Here is a 26331-nt window from a genome sequence, read left to right as displayed (position 1 = left end):
TAAAGATTTGGAGGTACAGGGAAAACATTAAAAGTTGCCATAGCAGTAATTTAATCTAGAGTAAAGCCTTTGAATATTTCCTCAGGTATTCAAAAACACATCTTCAAACAAAAACGTTTAATAAGGCAGAAAAGAAACTGTTTTAGGATATTATCTAATATTTGACTACTAGTGTATTAGAGAAAAGTGTATTAATTAATTTCGAAGAGTCAGCAGTGTAAATGTAAATAGCAAGATAGGAAGTTATGTTAATTTAAATTAAAAAATAAGTAAATAAAACCTTCCTAGGTCAATAACTACAAGTAGTTAAACTTTAGCAGGGAAAAAGCTGTAGGAGTTTGAGCAGAAATTCAAATAGGAAAATGAAAAGACTTACTGTTAACATGTGTGTGTCTAATTCCGGAGGATCAATTAATCTAGCCACTGATTCCATAAACACGAAAAAAGCTATTACCACTAGAAAAAGCCCATTAATAAATCCAGAGAGAATTTCTATTCGGCCATACCTAAAAATGTAGAATATATTTTTAGAAAAGGAAAATGACAAATATTTTTAAAGTATAAACATTATTATGTTACAAATGAGGAAATGATTTTCAATGACAGATTTTCAATTACACAAATAGTAAGACTAGAAAATTACCAAGATTATAAATATCATACTAATGCTGGAAGGTTCTTTCCATACATATATGTTTGTTGAAATCTTATATATTTATCAAAGTCCTTCGTCAATGTCCCTTCTTACACAAAGCCTGTCCTAATTTCTTAACAAGAAGTTACTTCTCTCTCCTTTAATCCTTTGGCGTTCTCTGTATCTCCGTCACAGCACATAGATTGGGCTTTGTATCAAAATTTTTTGTAATTTGGGGTCATCCATCTTTCAAAATATAAACAGCTGAAAGTAAGAGCTGAATTTATTAACCTATTTACAATAGTTCTTATCAAAATATCTTGCACAAATCAGGGATTCTAATATTCGCTGAACTGAATGATCACTTAGTGAAAGGATACTGCATCATTTCACTAATGATGACTTAGTGAAAGGCTACTGCATGCAGAGCCACTTTAAATTTTGAATTCTCTTTCTAACCGCAAAGATGTGAATGACCATGAACATTCCATTACCTCAAAGAAACACTGTTGGCCAAATAGCTCACTATTTAACTGATTTTTTGCTATCTACCTATGAGAGGGATTTGTCAGGGAGTATATAGTCTTAAGCTTACTGCCATTCAGTATTTATCAAATGCTTGGTTTAGTTTCTCTTATCTACTTTAAATTAAAGAAAAATGAAGCTCTGAAAAATTAAATTTGTATTAAAAGTGGTAAAATTTTATTCTATAAGATGGAATTTGCTACAAGCCTTGACAGTCAGGGTACCTACCCATAGGAGAATATCCGAGTTGCTTTCCATCTACTCATCAGGGCTGCAAAAAGTCCCATGACCAAAGCAGAGCAGTCAAAGAGCATGTGAAATCCATCTGAGATCAGACCCAGACTATTGGTCAACACGCCATAGAATAATTCCACAAAGGTAAAAAGCTAAAACACGTTTAAAAAAAATAGGAGAGGAGTATGTTGGGAAATACTGTTTCAAGTGAGATTTATCAGAATTTAATCGTAAGGATTTTAACCTTTAGTTACCCAAACCTTACTTGAAGATATTATATAACTGTCTCTTTCGTTATTTAACTGGTTCTCATACAAGAAACCTCATTTCATATAAACTATAAGAAATCAAGCTAAATCAGATATGTCTATCTTATAAACTATTTAAAAGGGGATAGTTTTATTTATATGTCTGTAGAACTAAATAAACTAGACTATAAAATGTTAGCAAACTGGTCGGCAGTGAGATCTTATAAGGAGTAGATAAAAATCTTTTTTTCTTTTTGGCTGTGCCGAGTGGATTGTGGGATCTTAGTTCCCCGACCAGGGATTGAACCTGGGCCCCTGGCAGTGAGAGCAAGGAGTCCTAACCACTGGACCACCAGGGAATTCCTGATAAAAATCTTTATAAACTACTATATCTACTAATTTGAAATAGCACACTAAACCAACGTTTTTAAAATACTTCAAAAAATTGTTTAAGTAGTATGAATATGATCCTGTAATCTAATACTTAGAGAAAATATAATTTTAGCCCATTTCTAATTACTAAAATTATTTGGGAATTACTAAAATTATACCAGAACTGTCAAAATTAAAAGATTAAGCTTTTAAGATATGCCACTAATATTTAAAACTCTTACCAGATTCAAGCACAAGAAGTAAAAGATCTGCCTAGAGTCATTCTCCTCAAGAATTTGTTTTAGTGATTCCTTAATAAACCTAGGGATTGACTGGGAGCTATGCTGAAAAGCATCACCCATGAAGTTATAGAGAGGTGTTCCTTCAGGAGAATATCCAATTAGGGTACCTTTCTGTCCTCTCTTAGAAGGAGATGATAAGATGTTGGCAGCTAAAAACGGAAGAAAAAAAAAAAAGAGGGATATTATAAAAGTTTAAAAAATTTAAGCCACCAAAACCCAACACAGTATCTCTCAGCACTAAATATATGAAGCATTGAACAAATTCCCAAATTTAGTAAATGACTGAACATCAGAATCCATAAGATGAAATTTGCTAAGGGGAAAAATGCTTACACAAAATGAAGAATATAGCGCTCACTACCACTCCTCCAGAAAGGACGTGTTCTGTGCTCTCCTGGTGTGCTGCTTTGTTTATGGCCCGAAGCTGGTCTGTTATGGGATGCGTCCAAAAATTTCCAAAAAGTAGAGCACTAATAAAAATGGGAAAGGATCCATATCGGGCACATTTGGAAACTTCCATTTTGACTGAACAAATGGAATCGACATAGAAATCCAGGATCATGACAAAAAAAATAACCGTTGTGAAAGGCATAATGAGAGAAAACCAAGACTCGACTTTACTCTAGAAATTAAAAAAAAATTTGTTAATACCATATGGGTATAAAGTTCACATCTTATATTTTAGTTAATTCCTTTATGTATAAACAAATATTCCCATGATTCAATATGATTTGTAAAATGCCAAAATATAAGAGTTATAAGATATTGGCACATTTTCCTAGTATTCCCCAAAGTATTAAAAAAAGAAGCATTACTGTTTAATAATTTTATAAATACTTGGTGATATATAATCCTTGGGTTTGTGGGTAGGTATTAAATTATTATTAATATTATTATTAGTATTTAACTGATTCCTATGGGCCACAGGAATGGGAGGGATATATAAATGTAATAGTACTTGATAATTTAAAGCCACTTGCAACATCAAATTGAAATAAAATACAATGTACTGAACTAAAATCTATAAATAACAGCAATTTATTTTACTTATTACCAATAAATTCCTGCTCTTACCTCAGTTGTCACAGAAAGAACAATGACCCATGGGCATAAGAGAAGCACAGAAACAATATGGGATAAAGCTTGAAGACGTTTGGTTCCACCAACATCTATAGAGAGTTTTCTGGAAGCTGTATGAAAACCAACTTTACAACACAAAGCCAGTACTAGCAATAATACTCCACCCTATGAGTAAAAGTAGATAAGTCTCATTAGAAACACACAGTTCAACACTCAAGTCTTAAATACATAATATTTAAAGAAATGGAGCTAGCATGTTTTTTCCATAACCCAAATTACTGAACTACTTAAATGGCTGGCAGTACTGTAAATTACTGATAACTTATTTTAAATGTACTTTTAAAGCTACAGTTGCTGTAACTTTTCAGAATCTCTTGATCACCTTAGGAACAAAGAAAAGAACATACCTTGTGATCTGCCACACCTAAGAAGGCAATGGCTGTGTAAAGCATGTGAGTTAGAGCACTGTCATGATGTCCTTCAGCTAAGTGAGTTGGAGTGAAGGAAAAAAAATTCCAAATATTAACTCTTTGAATCCTGAAGTCCTCCTGGAATTTTAGCTACATTATTTTGGGTTGACTATACACTAATCTGAAGGCAAACCTGACTATCCTCAACAATATGTTTCCCTTAAAAACAAAAGAAAATAATTAAAAATTTAATTTTGGGACATGATTTATAAATTAGAATGGCCTATATATATTTCTTTTGTTGTCTCCAAAACAATTATAATAGTGCTTAAGGCACAGTTGTTAAATTTTAGTACTTAACCTCCAAGACATATGCATGCATACTCTAAAGAGGACAAAGGGACAAGAGCAAGGAACCTCCTTAGATCACTCCTATCCAATGGAATTGGATATGCCATATAAAAATCAGTCCTAAATCTGTTTCTAAGCCATTGACCACATAAGCCTCAGCAAAGCAAGCAACAAGCAAAAGAGGGTACAGTGGGCAACAAATGTCTAACAATCAACCTGGAGTTCTGCAAAGTCATGCTGTCCTCTTTCACTGTAACAAAGTAAACTGACATTAGTTAACTAATAGGTTTTACAGCAGTATCAGTAACCACAAGGATCAAAACTGGTGTTCTGAGTCCTGCTAAATGGAGTGGGCAAGGGTATGTAGATAGGAAAGAACAGTGCATGACTGCAGAGGAAAATGAGTAGATATATTTGACTGGAAAGTTGGGTTTATATAAGAGACAAGTGGAGGATGAGTTGGAAATAATAATTTAGAGCAAGAGGGCGAATACCAGGTTAAGGAATTTGAACTTCTTTCAGGCAAGATGCCAAAGGTTTTTCATTTAATCTCAAAAAAGTTTCTATTTAATAATTGCCACTGACTTCTAAAAGGAGCATTTAAATTGTTAAATTACAAGAGAGCAAATAGATTGATTTTGTTGAGTGGTAAATCACCTATTTTTTTTTTAATAGCATCAGGACATTCTAAAATATTCTTTCATTGTCCCTAAATTTCTGAAAACTTAGGGTGCTGTAAAAGATATTGAGATGCTATAAAATATTTAATTTAGAATGAATTTATTCATTATTTGAATACTGATTTAGAATACCTACATCAACCTATGAAAGTTTCATTCATGATTGATCAGTATAATTCAGTCACTCATTCATTTCCCATTGTGCCAGACTAAAAAACTCCGATCTTTTGCAAAAGGATACGGTGTTCAGCCATTTTAGCCATGAGATCATCATTGTCGAAAAGCAATAGGCAGATCACAGCAATAATGAAAAAAGCAGCCCCTCTTGTCTGAAAATGAAGAGAGTAACAGCAAGAATAGCTTTTTCAAGTGTCAGTTTTTAAGACCATGACTATACAAATGCTAAAGAAAATTTTTTTCAGACAAATATTTAAATAAAATATAACATCTGACATTAAAGTCCTTATACTGTACAATATAAATTTACAGTATTAACAGTAAGATACAAAAGTAAAGAGCTCCAACAAATTCTGTAGGGTATTTTTAGGGCACTTGACAATCTGACAACTTCAGTTGTCTCCTTGCTAGTACTGATCAGCATGTTACCATGTACAAACCATTAAATGTTCACAGAACTAATCTTCCTAAATGTTACTTTGCTTCTGTTTGAAAAGCCCAAGTAACTAAGGAATAATTAGTAGTGACCTAATTTATTCTACAACATGCAAGTAATAGAGAAGACAGCTGATTTACAATAATGTCAGTAACCTAGTTACCACTCTTCTAGGGAAAAAGAACTAAGAGGGCATGTTAAGAAAATTAGCAAAGTCATCTCTAATAGCTAGTAAAGGTATTAAAAGCTGAATACACTTCTTATGTTCTCATTCCACGGAAAGAATTTTGACAAGAGAAAATATAGAAAGGGCATACTATCCACGTTTATGCAAATACTTCAGAATTTTTGGTACAGAAGCAATCTAAATAGCATTATTATACACTCTCTATTTACAAATTTATAGGTGTAATACCAGATACTTGGATAAAATAAAAATTTTAAGTGAAAAATGAGGATCCTATTTTATTCATTATATGACTACCACTACATCTGATAAATTCTCTATTAGTGTGGTAGGTATTTTGACAAAAGTTAGTATACATAAACCACATAATTTAAAATTTCATAATTTTCATTGAATCAGGACATGGTAACATTAACAATACCCAAATATGGAGAATATAACTTAATCTTTTCTTAGCAAAGAGGGCAACTGAGAATTTTGTGATGCTTCAGAGTCAGACTAAGGAAAAAAAGAGTCACAGTCCTGGCGAGATGCCCAGATTCATTATTGACGCTAATGACAGGATATTAAGATCCATACTCTCATTTCTGATTACTGCAGTAAAATGTTTGTTTAATGTTTTAAAGTCATTTGTATTTCTTTTGTGAGTTGTCTTCTCCTGCCCTTTGCTCATTTCTATTGAGGATCTTCAGCATTTTTTTAAACTATTTGAGTGATTATACTTAAAAAAAAAAAAGTAGGGGCTTCCCTGGTGGCGCAGTGGTTGAGAGTCCGCCTGCCGATGCAGGGGACACGGGTTTGTGCCCCGGTCCGGGAAGATCCCACATGCTGCGGAGCGGCTGGGCCCGTGAGCCATGGCTGCTGAGCCTGCGTGTCCAGAGCCTGTGCTCTGCAACGGGAGAGGCCACAACAGTGAGAGGCCCACGTACCGCAAAAAAAAAAAAACAACAAAACTTTTACCTGTGGCAATTTGTTATTGTTGTTAGTTTGTTGTTTGCACAATGATTTCTGTTACACAGATGCTTGTAATCATTATGCAGTCAAACGTACGTGGTTTCCCCTTTGTGATTTTTTTCTACTGGTTTTATGCTCAGAAAGTTCTTCTCTGTCCACAGATTAATTATCCATCTATATTTTATTCTATACTTTTACAAATATCTTTTTTTTTTAACCACAAAAATCTTCAATCCACTTGACATTTATTTTGGAGTACTCTGTGAGTGAGGGGAAAAGATTAAATAGTGGCATATGCTTTAATACCCAAGGATCCAATTTGAAATCTACAGGCTGGGTAGACTCTGCTCTACTTGGCATGTTACTTTGTTCACTTTATTTTATTCATCTGCCTCCATTATTTAGCCTGAAAGCCCCTTTCAGAACAGAAACTATTAAACCTTATTTGCCTTTATTTCTCCTTTCCTCTGTAACGAGCACAATGCGTCATGCATAGGAAGCATTTAATTTGGTAAATAAAAGTATTGTAGGTGTAAGTTATAATTGCACATTGGTGATGCATTTACTGAAAAGAGATTAATACTTAAATTATGGAAGATGAATAGGGTCACCTAGTTGGCAAAACATTCATCACACTTTAAATATACCAAGTTCTTAGGGATGTATTTTCCAAAAATGATGTATAGGAGTTAAAAATGAGAGAGGGGAGGGATCAGGTATAGCACGAAGGAGATGTCTGTGGTGATCAATCAGTCCTGCACCTTGACTGTGGTGATGGTTACACAAATCTACACACACACACATATACACACAAGTGTATGTAAAACTGGTGAAATCTGAATAAGGTCCATGGATTGTACCAATGTCAATTTCCTGGTCTTGATAGTATAAGAGCTGGGTAAGAAGTTACTATTGAAACTGAGTGAAGGGCACAAGGATCTCTCTGTACTATATTTGCAGCTTCCTAGGAATATATAATGATTTCAAAATAAAAAGTAAAACACAAAATGTTTGTAAGAAAAATTTATAATTAGCAGAAAAAGCCTCTGCATTCTTTTAAATGGTAAAGGATCCTATTTTACTGCCCTAGATAGTATTTTACATGTACACTTTCAATTTTCAAGTAACGAATAATGTAAAATTCTACCTTTGCTGGTCCTCCTCCAGAACTAGTGAACAAAACACTGAGCAGTGAGATGACAACAATATCACTGTGCTCGAATAGCAGCAAAGTCCTACAAAAATAAAACATTATCATTCATGAAATATATCTGATATTTATCAGGAAGCATGAATTCAACTAGAGTAAGGGAGAAGAAAATAAATCTTTCCCCTTGATTTTCATAAAACATTATGGGAAAAATAAACATGTACAGCTGTTTTGGAAAATATTCTGGCATTATCTGTCTTAGGAAGGTTGAAGCTACAAATATCTAATAATACCACTTGTAGGATTATATCATACAGGTTTCTTGTATATATGTACCAGGAAACACTTATAAGATACCAGCATTGTCTGCAATAGCCCAAAACTAGAAACAACCTAAATACCCACTGATGAGAGAATGGATAATATAATTTAGAGTATATTCATTCAAAGGACTATTATACAGTGGTAAAAATGAATGAAATTCTATGAATATATTAAGAAATACAGAATTGTATACTTTAAAAATGCTACAAACTGAATGTATGTGTCTCCTTCTCTCCCCCATTCATACGTTAAACTCAATCACCAACGTGACGGTATTAGGAGGTAATGAACACCTTTGAGAGGTGCTTAGGTTATGAGGGTGAAACCCTCATGAATGGGATTATTGCCTTTATAAAAGAGACCACAGAGAGCTCCCTCGCCCTTCTGCTATGTGAGGTTACAGTGAAGAGACAAGACGGCTGTCTGTGAACCAGGAAGCAGTCTCTCACCACACATTGAATTTGCTTTGCCTTAATCTTGGCCTTCCTAGCCTCCAGAACCATGAGAAACATATCTGTATTTTTTAAGAGTCACCCAGCCCATGGTATTTTTATTATAGCAGTCCCAATGGACTAAGACAAAAAGAGTGAATTTTATGGTATGTGAATTACATTTCAAAAAGCTAACACAAAAGTGAATGAACTATATATATATGTGTGTGTATATATATATATACACACACACACACACACTTACACACACACATACATACATACACACACACATACTCTACATGCATCAAAATGGGCAAATCTCAAACACAACACTGAATGGAAAATGTATGCTGTACAAAAATACATGCAATGTAATACTATTCATATGAAGTAGAAAACTTGCAAAAAAGAAATGTGTACATATATGGTAAAACTATAAAGAAAACCAAGAGAATGAAAAGCAAAATTTAAGATGCTGGTTACATCCAATGGTAGGGGGAGAGGGGGATACACAGGGCAACAAAGGTACTGGTAAGGTTTTATTTGGGGGGATACATGAATGTTCATATTTATTTATATTTATTATTTTATATGTATGAATATTAAAAAAATAAAAACATTATTGCCAGCTAAAGGGAGCTTATAGGATCTACATGGGAACAGATTTTCAGCTGCTCATTAGAAAAATTTTTCCTCCTTATTCAAAAATCTGTAATGAGAACACAGTAGTGATTATTTTAGTTCTGTTAATATTTGGGAGATTACAATAAAAAAAATATATCAGCAGAATGATACTAACTTAAAATAAGACAGGCTATGAAACACCAAAGGAGTCTTTCTAATCAAGAAACTGAATGACAATTTTAGTAAAAGAATGAGAGGGGCAGTGCTGGCAGAGGAGCTGGTGCTACGTAGTGAGTGGTTGTAAGGGCAGAAGTAGATGACTAAATAAGGAGCCAAGGAAGAATTTAACAACTTTCCCCCTTCCTTCCCTAGCCTAACACACAGGGACAGTGATTTAGTAACAAACAGACCAAAAGATCACTTCATGAATAAGAAATTACCGCTCAATCATATTCAAGCATAAACTGAAAAGGTTTTCCCCAAGCTGAGAAATCCCAGCCAGCTTTCCCACCACACCAGGAAGCTGCTGCTGTCACGGACAGGGATATGACATTGGAATTATATACACCCTTCCTTTGACAAAGCACAGAGTAAACAAGCCAAAGGGAGCCAAACCCAGAGCTATTCTATTGTCTGGGAGAGGAGAAAAGACTTTTCACAAAGCATTTCCCACTGATCACTTTCTACTGTCCACTCCATCATCCTCAGTGAGATTCTTTAGAACACCCTTCATCTTATTCCTTACTTCTTGTCCCATATTCCGCCCCCCCATCAATGGCAAGGCACTTTTGCTTATAATTTTGAGATAGAGAAATATTAAAAGAAGACTTATGCACAGTTGCACCTGTTATAATTCCTATTAAATTAAGCGGCCCTAAAGCATTTCCCACCCCCCCCTTACTGACCAATTTACATAAAAAGATCTATAGAGACTTAAGGGAATATGAAATGAGAGTTAAACTTATCTTTGATGATTGGCTCACTATTCCCAAGACATCTGTTTATAACCATATCTTTCAAGCATCTTCTGTGGGCAGTAGAGGACTTTCAGAGTTGGGGGGGAGGGGGAAGCATTTTTTAAAGATTTTCCTTTCCTCCTTATTGGTTGATTTTATTTACCATTTCAGACTTTTCATTTCTAAAATCAGCTGCTAAAAGGGATCACCAATGAATAAAAAGTCACATATCCTAAATTTTTCTGAAACTGTTTGGACTCTAGCTAGTAAAATATCTATGACAGATCATGAACAATACATTAATGGTATTCACCAAAGAACTAGTCCACAAGCTAAACAGGTCCTCAATATATATATATACTCAATGAGTTGTACCCAATGCTATAGAAGTGAAAGAAGCATTTGTACATAACTGACAAACATTTGACATAAAACATAATGGCATAAAACTAATATTCAAAATGAAGAAACATAAACATTCAAAATATGCATTTCTATTTACCTTAGTGGTCCACAAAGAGTGAGGCCAAAAAACCACAAAAGTGAAATGATACACCCAGCAACTGCATGTTTAAATATTTTGATCCACTAAAAATAGAAACAAAAAATTAAAAATTTCAGTCATATGTTTTGCCAAATATCTCAAAATCTTAAATAAAATACATAGGGAAAGATAATGGTAACACAAATATTTTAATGGCCAAATAGTTACATATTTTAAAATTAAATAGAAATTATTAAGATCCCTTGACTAAATCTAGATTTGCAAGATAGTATTCTGTTTTTCATTTTCCATATTCTTGTCTGTTGCTAGATCCTGAAATCCTTTTCTATAGCATACAATTTTCTCTGTTTTTAACAGCAGTTCTCACTAGTTTGCTAGGAACACTTAATGTTTTAGTTTTTAAATTCTTCTCCAGCAGGGATATTCAGTCCTTAAATTATTTGAAAAGAGAGGGAAAAAAGTTAAGATGGGGTTTAAAATATTAATCCTGTTTTAAAAAATGTTCTTGGTCTCTAAAACAGAGGTACTTAAATTCGTCTAATAAAAAATCATGGCACAGGTTTCTAAGTTGTGGCATAAAGCAAATATGTAGTAGGGTGTAACTACTGTCCAAAGAGGTGATAATATGAGATGATGCAGAATGAAGGACATTTCTGGTATGCATCCTGAACCTCAGATGCTTAAAGGGAATAATAGCGATGAAGAGGGTGACAGCTGATATGTACTGCATACGCACTGTATGCCACGCACTATTTTAAGAACTTTACATGTATTAATTCATTTATTCCTTATAGCTCCATTAGGAAGGCATTATTATCTCCATTTTACAGGTCAGAAAATGAAGGTAGAGAAATTAAGTAACTTGCTTAAAGTAAGGTTTGTAATTAGAACAGCCATGAATTTGTATGACTCCAGAGGCCTTGTTCGTAACCCTTATGCTTTATCTGCTTCCCAGTGACATTTATCCTAGGCTTGTGGGCATGTCTACATGTCTGATTTGTAAATCTTTTCAGCATATGGATCCTGTATTAAAAAAAAATTATATGCACGCTTGAAACATTTTCTACCCTCGTCTACATTTTTAAACACTTCATTATCTTAGCACTTTAGCATTTACTCTTAAAGCCTCAGTTCTGAAATGCTAAGTCAAGGGCAAGTTAACTCTGGAAATGTTCTGCTGAGCACTTAAAATCATTCAGTAAGTAACCCTGATCAAGGAAAGAACACTGCCTCCTGGTCCACTGCTAGGACAAAAGGATTCTGCAAAAGACTTACCTGGCGTTTGGTAATACTTTTCCCAGAAGAAAAAGGCTTTTGAAACAAAACCATAAAAAATGCAGTCCTGTGAATATTGAAACATTAATATATTAATATTAATCTTATATACAAGGTGTGGTTTTAAGTAAAGACACTTAAACAAATATACTAGAATTTGAAGGGTATGTTAACCTCTAAAGAAAATATACTAGAGAACAATATTTATTTTAATAAGGCTTCCACTACAATATTTTGGGAACTCTTCTTTCTTTTGTTATCTGCCTTCAGAAGCAGTTTACAAGCCATAAAAGAAGTCTCAATATTTTTTATACTTTACTAAAGAAAATAATTCCTATCTTCTCTAAAACAGTAATAACAAATCTTGAAATAGAAATGAAGAAAGTACTAATCATATATCCCTACTTTTCATATTCCCAAAATAGTTATATAAAAATATATTCAAGTGGTGCTAAAAATTTTCTAGTCAAGAATCACTTTCCATAATTACTAAAATTGCCAGAAGTCTAACAGATTCTTTTCTTTTCTTTTTTTTTTTTTGTCTGAGTTGGGTCTTTGTTGCTGTGCACGGGCTTTCTCTAGCTGCAGCGAGCGGGGGCTACTCTTCATTGCGGTGCGCGGGTTCTCATTGCGGTGGCTTCTCTTGTTGCAGCAAGTGCGCTTCAGCAGTTGTGGCGTGCAGGCTCTAGAGTGCAGGCTCAGTAGTTGTGGCGCATGGGCTTAGTTGCTCGCAGCATGTGGGATCTTCCATGGACCAGGGATTGAACCCGTGTCCCCTGCATTGGCAGGCGGATTCTTAACCACTGTGCCACCAGGGAAATCCCTAACAGATACCTATTAATACAGAGGTTGGTCACTATCAATCTCAAGGTCCAGAGAATCTTTACTTAGAGAGGATTTCTTACTAGATGCAGAATAGTGTAAAATTTATACTGTAAGGGGACCCTATACCATGAAGGGACATGTAGTGAACACAGCCCAGCATGGTTTAACTTGGAAAATAAGGAACATCTGTGCCAAGACAAGTCTCAGGTGACATTCTATGCCTGCTGGAAGGTTAGACTATGCCAGTAGGATGGTCTGGGAATCCCTAGGGTCCCTGAGGCCCTTTTAGGGAGCTGTGAGATCAAACTATTTTTTTCTTAAACATTAAAAAAAATTATTTTAAAAATATTTATTTTTTATTTGGTTGCGCTGTATCTTAGTTGTGGCTCATGGGCTCCTTAGTTGTGGCATGCATACTCTTAGTTGTGGCATGCATGTGGGATCTAGTTCCCTGACCAGGGATTGAACCCGGGCGCCCTGCATCGGGAGCTCGGAGTCTTAACCACTGTACCACCAAGGAAGTCCTGAGGTCTAACTATTTTTACAGAAGTATTAGGATATTATTTGCCCTTTTCACTCTTATTCTCTCAGGGGTGTATATTAGAGCTTTTCAGAGGCTAGTTCATGTGAGATACTGCAACAGACTGAATACTGACGCAGATATGGGGATCCAGCTGTATTCTATTAAGCCAGACATTAAATTTGCAAAAACCTCATTAACACAAACTAAAGCAAAAGCTGATGTTTTGGCAAGCTAATAGAATATGACAATCCTTTTTTTTTTTTTTTTTTTTTAAATCCAGTCTCTTGGTTCCTCTAACCTTAGGTATTCTGTCTTTAAAAGAAAATTATCAAGTACTTGTCAGGAGGAATAAAATGCACAAAATATTCTATGTAAAACATCCTAAAGATACTCAGTTAAAACAGGATTTTCAAAGAAATTAAAAAACATTAAGGAAAAAAAGAACCATACACACTCACCCAAGTTTTAATATAAAAATAAACTGAACAATGTGAACTACTTTCAGGAGGTCATATGATTCAAAAAGCCCCACAGCCTTCAAAACTTTAGTGACACACAGTAATACAATATATTTCGTTAACCTGAAAAATAAAAACAGAAACAAGTTTCAGTATCATTGAAATCACAAAGAACTCTGTAATCCTTTTTTTTCTTATTATACAAGTAATAGGGGTCTTTATGAAAACCATAAATATAAACAAAAAATGAAACAAACAAAAACTCAACTCACCCCTCCACGTGATAACTACTATTAACACTTTGGTATATATACTTTCAGATTTTTTGCAATATACATGGACGTATAATGTATGCATAGATACAGTCTATTAAAGAAAAAAAGACCAAACTAAAAATAAAAATGTTCTTGATTGAGTTGCCTCAACTATTTTCTAATGTGCTTTTTAAACAATTATTCCAAACAAATAAAGGGAATAAAAACAGAAACCAAACCATCTGTCATGAAACGAGACTATAATATAGGAAGGGAGGGGGGAATGGTGAATGCCTTAGGTTTACCTCTCCTCTGCTTCGCTAAGTGACTGCAGTGAGTCACAGTTGAAGTGACCTGACCTACAGAGTCCTGAGAAGGCTCAGGAATCTGAAGCACCTCAGAAAGGGTGTGGAGAGCTGCAAAGAGGAGGATCATTAGGAAGTCTGCCAGGTAGTTAGGTCCCCAGAATCCCACCCAGCACAGCCAGGCAACCATCCCTCCTAAATCATGACAGGACAAGAGCTTCGCCTTTGGAGAAGTCTAGACATAAGGCAAAGGGGAAAAGAGGGATGAAGTGTTGGACTAAAATCATGGAGATTAAAAGGAAGTTTCCCTTCTTAACCCCACCCCACCTGCCTTCCCTCATTTAACTCTAACATCCTAACTGCCAGGCTTCAATCTCCCAGCAGGAGAACCTTCTCTGGAGAAGCCCACCAGGGGACAAGCCCCATACAGGTCTTCTAACTAGCTTTTTGGGCCTCACTCAAATAAGAATGGCCAAATATGGATAATCAATCCTTTACGATAAGCCTATAATGAGAGACCAAACAAACTAAAACAGCAAAGAAATTTAAAAGATACAGGGATCACAGGGAATAGCAGAAAACAATGAAGAACTAGAAATAATATTCTTGGATAAGAAAGAAAAGTTCATCCATGAAAAAATTAGGCTGCCATAAAAAGAAACGAAAAAGAAGCTCCTGAAAAGAGCAATCAGAAAACAGTGAAGAAATTATCTCAGTTTTCTAGCTTAGTAGTCTTCTTTGGTCATATACCTCTAGTAGTAAAAAAAAATTTTGCACCTGAAACCGATTATTTGTACATTACAAACATGTACTACTCTCCTGATATTATGTTATAAAACATACACAAACTAGAAATGAAAAAGAATGAGATAAAAAGGTGAGAACTTCTAATATCTCTCCCCAACAGATCATCTTTGCAAGTCGTTCAGGAGACTACTTTCTAAGTTTATGTCTAACAGGTGTTAATACATTAAAAAGGAGATAAAAGGGATGTCCAAAGCCAGCACACCAGCAGGAATGAGAAGTCTCTACCAATGGGAGAAAAGTACAAAAAAGCAAACACAGGAGTTTAAGGGAAACCTAAGTCATTCAAATAGCAGTTAAAACAATTTGATATGCAATGATATCAATGTATGTAGGATGGTATAAAAATCAATGAGTGTGAATCATTAAGTCCCATGGCACTGAATCAACAAACAGCAATCTGCTTAAGAAGGCATGAAAATATATATATTTTTGGAAGATTTTGATGCAACTACGAAAATAAATTTCAGTCCTTGAAAGAATGAATCTCAGCAATTCCAACATCTTCACTGTCTGATGGCTCATTTTCTGTTTTAGTCCAAATAATATCATAGTATATTAAAGAAACTCAGATTTGGAACAAAGTGGTTTTTCTTTTCATGAACATAATCTGGGGGGCTTTTTAATAGTGCAATCTGGGAGTTTTAACAATGTGAAAATTAATCACCAAGAAGTTAATAAAAATGTTATTGTGGAACAAAGTAAGTCAAATCCTAAAGCACAGAAGTTCCTACTTAATTTACCTGGAGAATAGTATAGACACTGAAATTTCTGTTTAAAAGATCAAGCAGATTTTCTGGGGTGATAAAAACGTCCTATAGCTTGATTATGTTGAAAGTTACATGGGTATGCATTTGTGAAAAATGAAAACTGGTACCTTTAAAATCTATGCATTTTATGGTAGGTAATTTTATCTCAATGAAAAAAGGAGTATTGGAAAAAATAAATAAAATTAAAATTATGGCTATGATAAAAATCGATTGTATTTTGTTTCTGGATTGTTTGCAGACTGGCTGAAAACACACAGTACAACATGAAAAATCTACCAAATTTCTAGTAATTGTCTAGGTATTTACTAGAAAGTAAATGTATATATGCTAGAAGAAACAGAACACTAATATTTAAAAGCTGCAAAACACCTTAGAGATTCTCTAGTCCAATTCCTCTCATGTCACAGATTGGGAAGTTGAAGTCCACAGAGTTAGCTAGGGTCAAGTCCATGTCTCTTAAGTATGATCTTTTAACATGTCACACAGAAAACCAAAGTTCATCCAAAAGGCTTTGAGGATTCCCATCTTCTAAACTGTTCCCAATTATACATTCACAGTGGCCCACATATAGGGTAAAATAATCTTTAAATATGAAAAACAAAATGCATATTAAAACCTAAGATTAATGTCGATTTTGGCCCATTTAAGCTAGAGAAAAAAGTCAGATAAACTTAAGTAAATTAACTATATTAATGTTAATTAAATACTCCAGTCATGGTAGCAATTTATAATTAGCAAATAAAAACACTACTCTTGAGCTAGAAATCTTTTGTTTATTCAGTTCTTAACCCAGGGACTTGCATATAATAAGTGCTCAGCAAATGTTTACTAAATGAAAGAATGCGGATTCTACAATTACACTTGTGTGATGCAGTACTATCTAGCACAATAATGTAGATAGTGCAGTAGTACAGTACATAGCTGGCAGTCAAGCTCCTGGCAATTTAAACTGTCATCAACCCAGTTATGAATTCAGAATGAAAGACACACATCAAGTAGAGAGAGGAAAGCTCAAAACCTCAAGTGCTTCACTCCTTAAGTTCTTAACTAGGTGTAAAATTAAGCAGCAGGATAGAAGCAAGGACACAAAAAACAACACTGTCAACAAGACAGGGAGGGAGAAAACAAAGACCAGGAAAAACTGACAAAGGTACATTGAAAATCACAGCAATCTGGGGATTCTTGAGGTCAGCAAAGAGCCTTGTATACCCTCATGGGGCTACTAAGCCATTCTTCAAATATTCCCTGCTCACTTACTATGTGCCAGATGTCATCTGGGGCTAATGAGACCTGTCTGTCAGGGTGGTTTCAGCTACTACAGCCTTCCCTCTTCCTGATAAAAGGGCCTGAGGCAGGTGGAACTAGTTCTGCATTCTTTCTGACTTCAAAGGAGGACTTTTATCTAAAATTTATCTTAAAAATATTATCAACATGTTAACATTCTCTAGAAAATGTCATCCATTTTATAATAAGCCTGAATATGAGAGCCACACTTGGGATGGCAGAGAGCAAAGACCAAGAATCTGGTCCCAGATGGTACTGCTGAGGGGCTGAACAAATACCAGCAACCTCTGGTTTCTTTTATGTGAGAAGAATATATCCGTATGTGATTAAAGCTCTCTTAGTTTGGTTGCTCACAACTAAATGCATTTCTAGGTGTTATCCAAGAAACTAAATGTGTAACAGAGGCCCTGCCCTCAAGGAGTTTGAGGTCTAAGGAAGACAGGCAAGAAACAAGTATTTATGTGACCCAAGTTAGTAGCAGAGATCTAAAGGAATAGATGTGGAAGTAACTAACTGTAACTAGGGAAGCAAAAGTCATCTTCAGAGTCTGAGATGTCTAAGTGTGTATTAAAGACTAAGTAGAAAAAACAAACAACCCAATCAAAAAACGGGCAGAAGACCTAAATAGACATTTCTCCAAAGAAGACATACAGATGGTCAAGAGGCACGTGTTATTGCTAATTATCAGAGAAATGCAAATCAAAACTACATGAGGTATCACCTCACACCAGTCAGAATGGCCATCATCAAAAAGTCTACAAATAGGGCTTCCCTGGTGGTGCAGTGGTTGAGAGTCCGCCTGCTAATGCAGGGGACACGGGTTTGTGCCCTGGTCTGGGAAGTTCTCACATGCCGCAGAGCGGCTAGGCCCGTGAGCCATGGCCGCTGAGCCTGCGCGTCCGGAGCCTGTGCTCCGCAATGGGAGAGGCCACAACAGTGAGAGGCCCGCGTACCGCAAAAAAAAAAAAAAAAAAAAGTCTACACATAATAAATGCTGGAGAGGGTATGGTGGGGATGTAAATTGGTGCAGCCACTACAGAGAACAGTAGGGAGGTTCCTTAAAAAACTAGAGTTGCTGGGGAATTCCCTGGTGGTCCATTGGTTAAGATTCCAGGCTTTCACTGCTGGGGGACCAGGTTCGATCCCTAGTCAGGGAACTAAGATCCTGCAGGCCACATGGTGTGGCCAAGTAAATAAATAAATTAAAATGTAAAAAACAAACAAAGTTGCCATATGATCCAGCAATCCCACTCCTGGGTATATATCCAGAAAAGATGAAAACTCTAATTGAAAAGATATGTGCACCCCAATGTCCACAGCAGCACTATTTACAATAGCCAAGACAAGGAAGCAAGCTGTGTCCATTGACAGATGAATGGATAAAGACGATGTGGTACACACACACACACACACACACACACACACACACACAATGGAATATTACTGAGCCATAAAAAAATCTCTCCCCAACAGATCACCTTTGCAAGATGATGCAGCAACATGGATGGACCTAGAGATTATCGTACTAAGTGAAGTAAGTCAGACAAAGACAAATACCATATGATATCACTTATACATGGAATATAAAAAAAGATACAGATGAACTTATTTACAAAGCAGAAACAGACTCACAGACATAGAAAACAAACTTATGGTTACCAAAGGGGAAAGGGGGGGTGGGAGGGATAAATTAGGAGTTTGGGATTAATAGATACATGCTACTATATACAAAATAGGTAATCAACAGGGACCTACTGTATAGCACAGGGAACTGTATTCAATATCTTATAATAATCTATAATGGAAAAGAAACTGAAAAGAATATATATACATATAACTGAATCACTTTGCTGTACACCTGAAACTAACACAACATTGTAAACCAACTATACTTCAAGTTAAAAAAAAGAAAAAGACTAAATAGAATTACGAAGCAAGGAAAGGGAGGGGGAATTTCAAAGTACGGAGAGCAGCATACGAAGAACGCTAGTACTGGGACGGACCTTTGAAGAAAAGCTCGGTTCACCAGATTACGCTCATAATGATCAGAAGTCATCAAGAAAAAGGTAAACTATATTTAATATACTTGTTTAAAAAAGATGGGGCAATATATAAAATTATTTCTAAATAATTTTTGTTTAAAGTATTAACAAAACTTGGGCTTCCCTGGTGGCACAGTGGTTGAGAGTCCGCCTGCCGATGCAGGGGACACGGGTTCGTGCCCCGGTGCGGAAAGATCCCACATGCCGCAGAGCGTCTGGGCCTGTGAGCCATGGCCGCTGAGCCTGCGCGTCGGGAGCCTGTGCTCCGCAGCAGGAGAGGCCACAACAGTGAGAGGCCCGCGTACCGCCAAAAAAAGTATTAACAAAACTTAAAAATTTGGCACTTTAATGGCAAGATTCAGTCATATGGAACATTAAGTATAATATTTCTTGACAATATTATTATTATGAAATTTCTGATACTTTATTCCCCTTTTAAGTTCTAAAAAACAGATTACGAAAGTAATTCCTGAGTAGTTGGTTGTTATCAAAGTTTTAAAGAAAACCATTCCCAATTTCCTCCTCATAGGTGACCAACTGGGGACATCCTTCCACACCTTTTCCTTTGCATCTGCACGTATGGACAAGCACTTATTTTAGATACACTCACGTATTCACCATTGTACATGTATTTTGAAATTGTTATGTGACTTTTCATGTAATATATAGTGAAGATCTTTTATCATTATTAATTAGGAAAATTATTTTAACATTTAGCTAAAAGGTGAATACTTTGATTTTTAAAGTGTCAATTAATGAAGTCTTCCTGTTGGGCTAAAGACAAAACACTAGCTAAGGCCAAATAACCATATACTAATAAGTACACAATCCTAGTTCATGTTGTGGAGGAAAACATACTAAGGGGGAAAGCTGGGGTGTGAGGAAGGGAGGCTCTTAAATGGGGGCAGTGGCCCCTGAGCCACTCACTGACTCTTTGGGCAACTTAGCAGGATCCAATCCACTCCCCCTTAGTACCTGAGACGGCTTATATATCATTATCTGCCATTAACTAGTCTCATCAAAAGTATCACTGGTATTTTCCGTGAAGGGTTAGAAAAATCTCTGGTTCTTTAAATCTGAAATTACTGAAATTTGAGTTTGGGTTTAAACCCGTTTCTTGGGATTTGCCCACTGTAGCAGCTCACAGTTCTCCAGTTAAAAAAACAAATTCAGTGTATGTAATTCAAGCTTGATACATTCAATAAATATTTAAGTGTCCACTGTGTAGAAGGCGCTATAAATGAAGTTTGAGGTAACTGACTCCCAGATTAGTTACTAGGTGTGTGACCTTGGGAAAATTACTTTTCTATGTCCCAGTTACCTGATCTGAGACAAGGATGCAACTAATGAGTCTGTAGTGCTGTTGTAAGGATTAAGTGAGATGCTGCACGCAAAGTACCTAGAACACAGGAAGTACTTAATAAATGCTGGCTGTCACCCTCTGCCCTTTCCTGCAAAGAGGACTTATTGAAGCCAACATAGAAACATTTTTTTTTTTTTGCAGTATGCGGGCCTCTCACTGCTGTGGCCTCTCCCGTTGCGGAGCACAGGCTCCGGACGCGCAGGCTCAGCGGCCATGGCTCACAGGCCCAGCCGCTCCGCGGCATGTGGGATCCTCCCGGACCGGGGCACGAACCCGTGTCCCCTGCATCGGCAGGCGGACTCTCAACCACTGCACCACCAGGGAAGCCCAACATAGAAACATTTAAAACAATTCATATTTGTGAATTCAGGAATAAAAATATCCACAATTAAGGGATCTGTTAATTAGCTTTTGCTGCAGATTATAACCATACTTTGATTTTTAGTCTACATAAAGGAAAACTCTTGCAACCTGAAATCTATTCAAAATTCAACCAGTCCTGATTTGAATTTGATTCTGCAATGAACTACAACAGGAGGGCAGCTCTGCTAAGCAAATAATGAAAATAAGACGTTAAAGGACTGTTGACCACATCTAAGATAATGAGTTCTTGAGTAAATAAAAATTTTGTATTACTTATTTAAAAATAATTTCAAGTGACAGAAAAGGTGCAAGAATAGTACACTCTTTACCTAGATTCTCTAATTGTTACATACTACCTTATTTGCCTTATTATCTCTCTCTAAATACAAACTTTTTTTTCCCTGAACTATTAAAGAGTAAGTTACATACATCATGCTCCTTTACCCCTAACTACTTGTATTCCTAAGCCCATGAACATCCTTTTATGAAATCAGTAGAGTTATCAACTACAGGAAATTTAACATGGATATACTTTTATCTAATCTATGGTCCACATATCAGTTTTGTCAATTGACCTAGTACTATCCTTTACAGCATTTTCCTCACTATTAAATCTACACCAGAATCACCTATTGCATTTAGTTGTCATGTCTCAGTAAATAATACCTGATAGGCGTTGTTTTTTACAAAATGAGTTGCTCAGAATAGACTAGAAAATTAAACTTGTAACTACAAAAAACGCAGCTGATTTAACTTCTGTTCCAGCATTTCACACAAAAATAGTTATGTTAGAAATGCTATTTCTACAGTTGCGAAGAATTTACTGAAACAAGCATGTCTCAGTAAATAATACCTGATAGGCATTGTTTTTTACAAAATGAGTTGCTCAAAATAGACTAGAAAATTAAACGTGTAACCACAAAAAACGCAGCTGATTTAATTTCTGTTCCGCATTTCACACAAAAATAGTTATGTTAGAAATGCTATTTCTACAGTTCCGAAGAATTTACCGAAACAACCATGTCTCAAAAGGAGGTATCCAACAACAAAAAACACTGAACTAATCTCATTAATCTTATTAAATATAAAGGCAATGAAAACCATTAAATATAAAGGCAATGAAAACCAGTTCCAACCAAACTGTTGGGCCATATTTTACACATCTTACGACACTACCTCAGAAATTAGGACAGGTCAAGAAGGACACAATGGAAAGTGATCACTGTAATTACTTACCTCTTGGGGGTTCGTGGGAACATTGCGGGGAGGGGGGTAATGGGGACTGTTTCCTTTTTACTCTACGAATTTCTGTACTGTTTGAATTTTTTGACCATGAGCACACATGTCTTACTTAATAATAAAACAAAAGAAGCGAAGAAAGGAAAAGAAAAACTAGATGGCGGGGTGGATTCTTGTTTTGCGAGGTTAACCTGAACATCAAAGTTCATCTGTTTGTACTTTTGGTTTCTTCGCCTGAAGAGATGATGGTGACCCTTCCTTTAACTTACACAGGCAGACATCAGAAAGGTTAAGTATCACCAAACTACTATTTCAGGGAGAAAGAGCTAACAGACATGCTTCTCATAGGTCAGAAAAACCTCTCACTTGAACTGGCTGGCAGTTCTAAGGTTAACGGTCTGCCCTGAAAACCAGAAACTCAAGCAGAACCTTCCCGGATCTTAGAGCATTCATTCTGCAGCGGGGAATGGCGGAGCCAATGAAAGCTGTCGCGGGAGGGAGTACGGAACCGAGGAGGGCGTTCCGGGCTGTCAGCCGGACTGGAGGGACGCCGGGCCCCGCGCGCACCCGGGAGGGTCCGGGCAACGTGTGTCCGGAGCTGTCGGGCAGGCGTGGGGAGAGAGCGGCTCCGGAGGCGGGAGCCCGATCGGTCCCTTACCGAGCGCTGGGCACGTCCACCGGCCCGAGGCCGCCGCTGCCGCCGCCGGGGCCGGCTAGCACGTCCCCGCCGTATTTCTCCTCCATCCTGGGGATCAGGAGCCGCCGCCGCTGCCCCCGCTGCGGGGTCTCCTCATGTCTCGCCGCTGCCGCGGAACACCGGGCGCAGGCGCGTCACTCCCCCATGCCAGCGGCCCCGTCGGGTCCCCGTAGGCCGGACTGCTGCCGCTGTCCCCGGCTCCGACTCACAAGCACACGCGCGTCGGGGATAGGCCGCGGACAGTTCCGGCGCCGCCGGGTTTCCCGGAGGCTCACCGCACCGGACGGGGCCAGGCCACGTCATCGGGCCCAGCAGCCCTCACTCTCGGGGGAGTGCCCGGCCCTGCGCCTGCGCACAGTACAACACTCGCCGTCCCCTCCCCTTCCTAAGGCTCTTCCTACCGCTGGGCTACGGACGGAATCCTCGCCTCGTATCAGCTCCCCCCACTGACGAGGCCTGAGCACATACCTGTCCCTGCAGCGCCACCTATGGGCTGTCATGAATACAGCGGGTTCTTCTGGAGCGCAGGTAGGGGACATAGAAAATGCACAACTTGCGATTAAATAGAATAGAATTTCTTTTAAATTCTGGCTCCTAAACTGTGTTACTTAATCCTTGCACATCAGTAAACCTAGGCAGGTAGGACCAGGTTTTATTAGAGTTAGTTTTCTGTTGCTAAAAAGTTAAGAAGGTGGGTTCCTGTATCTGTGTTGGTTTGAATCCCAAATCTGCCACTTACTAACTGTGTCACTTGGCCTTTCTGTACCTCAGTTTCCTTATCTGCAAAGTAAGAATAGTAATATCTATATCATAGGGTTGTTGGGAGGATTGTATGTGTTAATATGTGAAAAGTGTCTATAACAGTGAATGATACATAGTAATAAATGTTAGCTATTATTATTTATAGGTAAATTTGAGGACTGGGATATGGAGATGAAAATGGAGTTTTGGACAGTGTAAATTATGATTAGTTTACAATACTCCACTTAATTCGAATGTACATAAAGACTCTTGGTAACATATAAGAGAATGAGGAGTCATAGTCTCTGCCTGCTGGGACTTCATAATCTATTGTGGAAAATATTTAGCAATTTGAGAGCAAGACCTAGTTGGCAAAGGCACAAATGCTAAGGTTTCCCAAATAAGGTGTGATATGGGTATAACCAGAAAAGACTCACTGATAGAAGCTGACCTGGAACTTGGATAAGATTTTGGATATGGGAGAAAAGCATTGTGGGAAGATGTATCCTATGTGTAGAGCACAGAGGAAGGCATGAACTTTAAAAGCTAAAGATACGTATTATCCTGTTCGAGGCAAAGAAGAGAGCAAAGATACAATACGCCATCAGTATGTTGGGGTTTTAAATTCAGGATGTTTGCTTATTGAATTTGTACAGAAATGTCCATATCTTTTGCCTGCATTAGGTGATAATCAGTGACTTAGAGTGGAGTAGATCAGGTAAAGCCTAACAAAGAGTGACATTCTTGCTTCACTTTCTTGAAGTGACTTTTTTGTAGCATTTTTTTTTTTTGGTAGCAATTTCTTTGCAGAATTGCTATTTTCTAACCCAAATGGCATTGGTAACAACTAACTATTGTGTTTTTCTAGAGCTAATTCCATTCCTTTGGAGTTCAGAGAGCTAGGTAAAATGACATGTATACATTGAGATTAATTTTTATCCCCAGTGGAGCTTGAATTCAGTTGATATTTGATTTGGTTAGAATTAGGACATTTTTCTTTTAGGCTAATATGTTTCCTGATTTTTTGCAGTGGAAGGAAAAGTGTCTCTGTTTTCTTTCTTCCTACTCACTTCTCAACCCAGTCCAACCTGGCTTCTACTTTCATCATTCTTCTGAAGCAGCTCTCTCGTGGATATTTTTGAGCTACATATTACCTTATCTCTCTATGGCTTTCAACATAGTTGATCTCTCCCTCCTTCTTGAAACATTCTCTTTCCTTGGTTTCCAGAACCCCACATTTGGTTGTCAGAGGAAGCTCAAGTTCTTTATGTCCCAAACTCATGATCTTTCCGCTAAACCTGATCCTCTTTTAATGTTTCTTACTTCATTGGATGACACCATTTATTCAGTTTAGCAAACCAAAACGCAGGTGTCATCCTTAACACCTCCCCTTCCTTATGGTCTATATCCAGTCCATCACCAAGTTGTGTCATTTTTTACCTTCTCAATATTTCTTGAATCAATCCAAAATTTTCCATCCTCATCTCCACCATCTAGTTTAGATGACCATCATGTTTTGTTTAGACAACTACAGTAACCTCCTTACTAGTCTTTCCAAGTTCACTCTTTCCCTTTTCTAAAATCTGTTTTCCACATTCTGCCACAGTAACAGTAATCTATTCCAGTTGCCCATCTTATCATGCACTGCCTGCCCCACCCCCACTCTACTCTCCAGCCTTCCAGCAGCTTTCCATTACTCTTACAACAAACTCAAATCATTAACATGGCCAACAGCATCCTGTATGGGCTTGCCCTAACCTATCTTTTCAGCTTCATCTCATATCAAGCTGCCTTCTGCTCTCTGGATTCCAGTCATCTTTCCCCCCTTCAATTACGCTGTTTCTCTTCCAATACAAGACTTTTCTCAGGCTAGTTTTCATGTGTAGAATGCATACCGCCTCAACCTCTGCTTGTTAAGATCCTACTCACTCTTTTTGTTTCAGGTTGAGTTCTCTAGGAAGCAGACTCTGAGATGGAGTTTAATGTGCAAGATATTTATCAAGGAGTGCTTTTGGGACTAACAACTGTAAAAGGGAGGGAAAGGAAACATAATTGGGCAGAAGGAGAAGTGGAGAAATGGTGCAGTCCAACAAAAGACGCAGTAAACCTCATGGAGACTTTGGGAGCTAAAATGGTCCTTGAGAAATATCTTACATTTTTTTCCCCTAATACAGTCTTTTATAGGTCCAGGATTCATCCAAGATCATGTGTTGCATTTAATTGTCATGTCTCATTAGTTTTCTTTTATCTGGAACAGTTCCTGGTCTCTCCTTTTTTCATGACCTTGACGTTTTTGAAGTGAATGGGACAATTACTTTGCAGAATGTCTGTCAGTTTGTGTTTGTCTGATGTTTCTTCATGATTGGATTTTAGGTATGCATTTTTGGCAAGAATAACACAGAAGTGATTCTATATTCCTCTCAGTGCATCACATCAGAAGGCACATGATGCTGACTGGTCTCATTAACTGGTAAAGTGAACTTCTATCATTTGATAAGAAGACATCTGCCAGATTTTTCAATGTAATGTTAATGAATAAGTATTTTGTCTGGAGATACTTTGAGACCATGTCAAGATTCTGTTTCTGATCACACTTTCACTCACTTTTATTAGTATCCATTTTTGCTCCTTGACTGAAACAATTATTACTACAAAGTTTTCCAAATGCTAATCATCCCTTTCATCATCTCTTCTACATTTATTAGTTGACCCTCTACTGTCAGGTAAAAGTTTCCTGTCCCCCCCGCTCTACCATTTATCTATCTATCTATCTATCTATCTATCTATCTATCTATCTATCTATCT

General features: G+C 37.0%; 1 protein-coding gene across 2 annotated transcripts in view; it reads right to left on the bottom strand.

The window, feature by feature from the left end:
* SLC30A5 (solute carrier family 30 member 5) overlaps positions 1-23121 on the bottom strand; it is a 29519-nt gene extending 6398 nt beyond the window's left edge. Inside the window, exons 1-12 of one of the 2 annotated variants that reach the window (XM_029218987.1) lie at positions 22747-23121; positions 13665-13787; positions 11859-11925; positions 10581-10666; positions 7738-7825; positions 5078-5165; positions 3803-3879; positions 3390-3560; positions 2649-2937; positions 2256-2464; positions 1388-1545; positions 377-506 (exon numbers count right to left, since the gene is read on the bottom strand). In XM_029218987.1, coding sequence (XP_029074820.1) covers positions 377-506; positions 1388-1545; positions 2256-2464; positions 2649-2937; positions 3390-3560; positions 3803-3879; positions 5078-5165; positions 7738-7825; positions 10581-10666; positions 11859-11925; positions 13665-13787; positions 22747-22832 — 1572 coding nt within the window. In that variant the 5' untranslated portion in view covers positions 22833-23121. The remainder of the gene's footprint in view (positions 1-376; positions 507-1387; positions 1546-2255; positions 2465-2648; positions 2938-3389; positions 3561-3802; positions 3880-5077; positions 5166-7737; positions 7826-10580; positions 10667-11858; positions 11926-13664; positions 13788-22746) is intronic. The other variant, XM_029218988.1, reaches the window with a different exon arrangement.
* Between the last annotated feature and the right edge of the window lie 3210 nt (positions 23122-26331).

Source organism: Monodon monoceros, unplaced genomic scaffold (genome assembly GCF_005190385.1).
Source record: "Monodon monoceros isolate NGI ecotype Baffin Bay Population unplaced genomic scaffold, NGI_Narwhal_1 Super_Scaffold_12, whole genome shotgun sequence".
In the NCBI taxonomy this organism is placed as follows: domain Eukaryota; kingdom Metazoa; phylum Chordata; class Mammalia; order Artiodactyla; family Monodontidae; genus Monodon; species Monodon monoceros.
The sequence above is the reverse complement of the archived record's forward strand: the minus strand, read 5'-3'. Positions and strand labels throughout refer to the sequence as shown.